This window comes from Nerophis ophidion, linkage group LG20, assembly GCF_033978795.1.
Source record: "Nerophis ophidion isolate RoL-2023_Sa linkage group LG20, RoL_Noph_v1.0, whole genome shotgun sequence".
NCBI lineage: Eukaryota > Metazoa > Chordata > Actinopteri > Syngnathiformes > Syngnathidae > Nerophis > Nerophis ophidion.
This window is the reverse complement of record NC_084630.1, coordinates 42,733,883-42,741,382: the sequence shown is the minus strand read 5'-3', so window position 1 is coordinate 42,741,382 and position 7,500 is coordinate 42,733,883. Positions and strand designations below refer to the sequence as shown.

The 7,500-nt window shown below is 35.3% G+C and overlaps 1 protein-coding gene across 1 annotated transcript in view; it reads right to left on the bottom strand.

The window, feature by feature from the left end:
• Window positions 1–1,075: 1,075 nt before the first annotated feature.
• The window catches only part of gna12a (guanine nucleotide binding protein (G protein) alpha 12a), a 93,075-nt gene continuing 86,650 nt past the window's right edge, over window positions 1,076–7,500 (bottom strand). Inside the window, exon 6 of the mRNA XM_061881258.1 lies at window positions 1,076–6,511. Coding sequence (XP_061737242.1) covers window positions 6,350–6,511 — 162 coding nt within the window. The 3' untranslated portion in view covers window positions 1,076–6,349. The remainder of the gene's footprint in view (window positions 6,512–7,500) is intronic.

The following is a 7,500-nucleotide window of genomic DNA, read 5'->3' as shown; positions in this document are numbered from 1 at the left end:
CATCCTGGACATCCATAACACCTCAGCAATGCCACAGGCCCATTGCCTCCATGCCACACCGCATTGATGCAGTAATCCGTGCAAAATTATTCCCAATCAAGTACTGAGTGCATTAATTGACATTTTCAAATGTTTGATTTTGTTTTGCTGTTATAAATCTTTTTTATTTACTTGGTCTGAGGAAATATTCAAATCCTTTGAGATAGGATTTTTTAGTTTTCTTAAGCTGTATGCCATAATCAGCAATATTAAAATAATAAAAGGCTTGCAATATTTCATTTTATGTGTAATGAATCCAGAATGTATGACATTTTCATGTTTTTAGTCGCATTACGGAAAATAAAGTACTTTATCACAATATTCTAATTTTCTGACACAGTCCTGTGTGTGTGTGTGTGTGTGTGTGTGTGTATACCGATATGTACTTATGTGTATATATAGTATACGTGTATATACACACGTGTAGATGTATATAATTTATATATATGTGCTATTTTTATTAATAGCATGATATAGACAAATTCAATATGTGTGTGTGTATATATATATATATGTGTATATATATATATATATATATGTGTATATATATATATATATATATATATATATATATATATATATATATATATATATATATATATATATATATATATATATATATATATATATATATATATATATATATATATCTCACACACGTATTAATAGATGTAAATATATGCGATTCATAAAAAAGCCATCCAAACTTTTGGTTAACATTATTTATTCTATTTAAAATGTGTTTTTATAATTTGCCAGTGATGGCCATTAAGATGATTGGCAGAAGGGATCAGCAATTGAGTCAAAACTGATTGCAATACTTGGCTGCAACCAGCAGAGGCGCTGTTGATCAAGTGTGAACTCTTTTGCAGTCTCACCTTGTATTTTGTCCTCACTCTTTCCCTCATTTTTCAGCTAAAAAAGCACAAATCTGACATTCAGACGTATGCAGGAAGTGTGCATCAATATTCCAACATTTACAGGAAGTGCGTTTCAATGAATGAAGGACGATAATTTCAAAGTAGGAGCATTCAACTTGGCAACAAGACAATATTTATTTGGATCCTTCCAAGACAAAACCGGACAGTCTTTAGTGCGCCTTCACATGCCAACAGGAATAAAAAGTAGAAAGCAGAAGATTCCACCACAGGAAACACAGCCGGGACACAACAACCTCCATCCTGTCCTCGTCCGGCTCTTTTTATCGTCCCCCTACCGCGTTTTGTCCTTCTTCTTGTCTTCCGGCGCCGTGTGGCGGCATGAAGGCGTGTTAGTGGTACATTTAGTTAGGAGTGGTGCGGCTCACACGCAGTGACAGACATGTTAGAAATATTCTATATACAGGAAGTAACATCAATTACACTTCCAACAGAGTGCTAGTAACAACAACAACAATGTGGAAGTGCTCAATAACCCTTCACACCGTTACAGCTCGGGTCGGGGAAGAGTGGAACACTTGAAATAAAAGACTCCTTGCAACACCTAAGGAACATCCAGAAGATGCCAAGTGGGATACATTGTGGGCGTCTATGGCCGTGTGTCGCTAGGACAGAACGACAATTATGCAGAGTAGCACGAAAAATGGATTCACATCCGAAACGTGACATTACGATTCTAAATCCATTGATCAAAAAACGGTAAATATATATATATATATTTTTTTTAATTCTCGTTTCAATTTTGAAAAGTTGATTAAAAAAATTGTCCATCCACCCATCTTCTGCTTATCCAAGGTGGGGTCGCGGGTGCAGCAGCCTAAGCAGGGAAGCGCAGACCTTCCTCTGCCCAGCCACTTCATCCCAAAAAATGTTGAAAAAAAATAACATTTTCTATTACCGTATTTCTTTGAATTGCTGCCGGGCGCTAATTATTTTAAACCCTCTTCTCACTCCGGCGCTTACCAAAGGCATGCGGTAAATTTAGGCCTGCACTTATAAATTTGAGTGTGATGTAAGGATACCGTCATAAAAAGCACATTTAATTAAAAAAACCCGTTATGGTCTTACCTTTACTTATAAAGGAATTCCATGCACAGCTCCTTCTGATCAAAAGCATCGATAACTTGTTTATAGAAGTCTTCCTTATCTTTCTTCAGTTTTAAAAGTCTCTCTGTCTCGATGGAGATCTTCCTTTATTACCTCCTGCTTGGATTGAAAGTCCAGTTTAGAAAACTGTTTTATTTTAGATATGTAATCCTCCATGTTAAAAGTGCAAGTGAGAGGGAAAAAATAAACAATCTCTGCTCACTCTTGCTGCTTGTTGTCACTTCTTCTGCAGCCGAGTAGTCGCAAGAAGGATCACTAGCGCCCTCTACCACCAGGAGGGGGGAGTCATTTAATGACTCATATTTGACACACGCAGCTACGGTATATTAATAAAACATAGCTGTTTACTGTTCTTTATAGCATATTCAATAGCTTGGACCTTAAATCCTACTGAATAGCTCTTAATCTTCTTCCCTTTATGCGATTTCAAATGATTGATATCCGCCTCCTCCATTTAAAAAATGACAACAGGTGAAGTGTCACTCGTGACGTGACGAGTTTGACCCGGTGGAAATTCTAGGCATATGCTAATTATTTGGCGAAACGAGTTTGACCCGGCGGAAATTCTAGGCATATGCTAATTATTTGGCGAAACGAGTTTGACCGGGTGGAAATTTTTAGGCATATGCTAATTATTTGGCGAAACAAGTTTGACCCGGCGGAAATTCTAGACATGCGCTAATAAAAATAATATTTTGCGAAAAGAGTTTGACCCGGCGGTAATGCTAAGCATGCGCTAATTATTTTGCAAAACGAGTTTGACCCGGCAGTAATTCTAGACAGGCGCATACTATATACCCGGCGGCAATTCAAGGAAATAAGGTAATTTTAAAAAATTTTGATAGCAATTTTTAAGCCGTTTTTAAACCATCTCCATGCAACCAAGCTTTTATAACCTCTTCTGAAAAAGTTTCATTAAAACGATTACAAAAGGGACAAGCGGTAGAATATGGATGGATGGACAACAGACAACACATTGCGAGAATCCATTCAGAATCAAATCGTCACTTGGGAATCCGATCGGATCTTTAGGTGCCCAAAGATTCCCTCCCCTACAAAGTAGACATCAATGAAGCAATGAAAACATATAACTGATATTAAGAATATGTTTAAAAATACTTAAAATATTGATATTTGACATTTTAATGTGTGAACATCTTGTTTTGGAGTGTGGGGAGAGGAGGACGAAGTCTTAAGGCGGGGGTGTCCAAAGTGCGGCCCGCAGGTAATTTACTAACGGCCCCACGGCACATTTTAAAAATACGATTTGAAAAATGTTTAAAACGTAAAAATTAGGAGCAAACAGGTGAAATGTAACAAGAAAATGTTGCAATGTTTACTCTAATAACACAAAGCTGCCATGCAGGCTGTTTATTTCTTTAAAAAATAATAATGAATCAAAATCAATGTCATTATGAATTATTGACCAATTCAAGGCTCCAATTACATCATGTAAAATTTTCCACTTTGACATATTTTTGGGGGAAAATGTTGCAAATTTTGTGTTTGCCATATAAAAAACTGAGCTGTTTTTGGGCCTAAAATGAACAAAAAAACAAACAATAAAACTTATAGTTGACGGATAGATCTGAAGTTGATCTCAAGATTATTGTTAAAAGTAAAAAAAAATTATAATTTATTTTCTAACGCTTTAATGAGTGACTTTTTTGGATCCCCAGTAATTTTAGTGTGTTTTAATGTCATTGCTCAAAAATAATAATTAATCAAAATCAATGGTGTTATGAGTTATTTGACCTTTTTAATGCTCCAATTATATAATCTCAAATATTCCGCTTAAAAAAAATTATTGGGGGAAGATATTGCATATTTTGTGATTTTTCCATTAAAAAAAAAAAAAGTTTTTTTTCTGACAAAAAGAACATACAACTTAAATCTTATACATCATTATATTGACAGATGGACCTAATTTTGATCTATTGCAGGGGTCACCAACCTTTTTGAAAGCAAGAGCTACTTCTTGGGTACTGATTAATGCCAAGGGCTACCAGTTTGATACACACTTAAATAAATTGCCAGAAATAGCCAATTTGCTCAATTTACCTTTATTTCTATTATTAATAATTAATTATATTTATCTTTGTGGAAAAACTGATCATCTTAATGATTTCTCACAAATATATAATTTTGATGACATGTTTTAAATAGGTTAAAATCCAATTTGCACTTTTTTAGAATATATAACAAATTGGACCAAGCTATATTTCTAACAAAGACTATCATTATTTCTTCTAGATTTTCCAGAACAAAAATTTTCAAAGAAATTCAAAATACTTTGAAATAAGATTTAAATTTGATTCTACAGATTTTCTGGAATATATATTTTTTTTATTTTATTCATAAGTTTAAAGAAATATTCCACAAATATTTTTCGCTGAAAAAACAGAAGCTAAAATTAAATGTATTTATTATTCTTTACAAAAAAAAAAATTACTTGAACATTGATTTCAATTGTCAGGAAAGAAGAGGAAGGAATTTAAAAGGTAAAAAGGTATGTGTTTAAAAATCCTAAAATCATTTTTAAGTTTGTATTTTTTCTCTAAAATTGTCTCTCTGAAAGTTATAAGAAGCAAAGTAAAAAAATTAATTTATTTAAACAACTGACGACCAAGTCTTTAAAATATTTTCTTGGATTTTCAAATTCTATGAGTTTTGTCTCTCTTAAAATAAAAAAATCCAGCAAAGAGAGACCAGCTTGCTAGTAAATAAATACTATTTAAAAAATAGAGGCAGCTCACTGGTAAGTGCTGCTATTTGAGCTATTTTTAGAACAGGCCAGCGGGCGACTCATCTGGTCCTTACGGGCTACCTGGTGCCCGCGGGCACCCCCTTGGTGACCCCTGGTCTAGAGATTTAAAACTTGAATAATAATAAAAATACTGAATATTGACACATTTTTACTGTAATCCCCGGGATCAAGCCTGAGTGGAGGCCCAAATGTATAATTTTTTATACATATATTGCAGGGGTTGGGAACCTTTTTGGCTGAGCGAGCCATACAAGCCAAATATTTTGAAATGTATTTCCGTGAGAGCCATATAATATTTTTTTTAAGACTGAATACAACTAAATGCATGCATTTTTAAGTAAGACCAACATTTTTAGAGTGTAATAAGTCCCTTATTTTTTTTAATAACATTGTTATTATGAAGCTAACCAACATTAAATAAAGTACTTCTTACCATTAATGCTACTTCTTGAACAGGTGCGGTAGAAACCAGATGGATGGATTAAAATGCACGAAAATGTTTTATATTTTGAACGTTATTTTTGACACTGTGATTACCAGCGGAACTATTCATTACTTATCGTGTTAAGCAATGTCAGCTCAGATTTATCTGAGAGCCAGATGCAGTCATCAAAAGAGCCACAGGTTCTCTATCCCTGGTATATTGTATTGTTTTTTAAAATAAAAAAGATCAAAATGGCCCCCGCGTGCTTAAATTTTTCCCTGTGCGGCCCTCAGTGGATAAAGTTTGGACACCCCTGTCTTAAGGGAATGTTTGCGACTGATCTCTGCAATGTCATGTGCACACCCGTCCAGTAGAGGGCAGAGTCACTAATCAATTTCAGAAGTCACTGGGGTGTGCTTCAAATACTTGTTTGGAACAGCGACAATTGCTTTCAACACAACAGCAGACCTTCAATAAATGTGTTCTTTTAAGCTTTTGTCACAGGAGAACAATGGTGAGGGAAGTGTTATTGCATCTGGAACTAATCGATGCGTTACGACAGTTTTGTATGGCAAATGTTAACGTGAAAAGAGAAAAGTGTTTTTGGATCATTTGTGTCAAAGTAATGGTTGTCTGCCATAATAGTGATAGTAGTAGTAGTGGTAGTGGTAGTGGTGTTGTTGTTGAACACGCCATCCTGTGCTTAAATATGGCATGCATGTTGCTGCATTTTATATATATATATATATATATATATATATATATATATATATAATATGCTTTATAGGGGCGCCCATTACCTCTATTGTAAGATGACTTTTGCTAGCATTTATTTAGGATTTAGAATGCAAAAATAAAAAAGGTGTGTTCTTGTCTCACATTAGGATTGTGAGTGGTAGAAAAATGGTACACTTCCCGTCTAGGACAGATCCTCGTCTCATTCCTCTCCCGGCTTTAGTTGAGTGACACACGAGACCAGACCAGACCAGACCAGACCGAGGCGTGGTCTCAGGTCAGGCGTGTTTAGTCCCACAAGACACTTTGAATGGCTGCTGGGTTGTGTGACTACACTAACTACTGCAGCATGATGTCTTTCAGGTTCTCCTGCAGGATGGTGTCTTTGACGGCATGGAAGACGAAGCGGATGTTCTCCGTGTCCACCGCCGTGGTGAAGTGGTGGAACAGAGGCTTGCCACGGTTCCTCCTCTTGCGGCTGAACGACTGCACCAGGAACGCCTGCGGGGGAAGTGGAACACACTCATGCTGCTGCTGCCAATAACTAGCAGGTGATCATAATAACTAGCAGGTGGTAATAATAAGTGGTTGCAGTACATAATAGGTGGATAATGATAACTAACAGGTGGTAATGATAACTAGCAGGTGGTGGTAATAACAGTTTGTAATAATAACTAGTAGGTGGGAACAATAACTAGCAGGAGGTGGTAATAATAACTAACAGGTGGGGAACAATAATTAGCAGGTGCTAATATTAACTAGCAGATGGTAATATTAACTAGCAGATGGTAATAACTAGCTGGTGGTAATAACTATCAGGTGGGAACCATAACTAGCAGGTGGTAATATTAACTAGCAGATGGTGGTAACTAGCTGGTGGTAATAACTATCAGGTGGGAACCATAACTAACAGGTGGTAATATTAACTAGCAGGTGGTGGTAATAATAGGTGGTAATAATAGGTGGTAGCAGTACATAATAGGTGGATAATAACTAATAGGTGGCAATAACTAGTAATGGTACTAATTAATAGGTGGTGATAACTAGTAATACATGGTAATAATAACTAATAGGTGGTAATAAGTAATAGATTGTAATAACTAGTAGGTGTAGCAGTACATAAAGGTGTATAATAGGTAGTAATAACTACTAATAGATGGTAATAACTAATAGGTGTTAATAATTAGCAGTTGGTAATGACTTATAGGTGATGATAGGTGGTAGCAGTACATAATAGGTGGATAATAAGTGGTAATAACTGGTAGTAAATGGTAATGACAGGTAGTAATAACTCGTAGATGGTACTAAGGTGGTAATAAGTAGTAATAGATTGTAATAACGAATAGGCGGTAATAATAGGTGTAGCAGTACATAAAAGGTGTACAATAACTAATAAGTGGTAATAATTAATAATAATAGGTGGTAGAAGTACATAATAGGTGGATAATAATAACTAATAGATGGTAATAGTAGGTGTAATAACTAGTAAT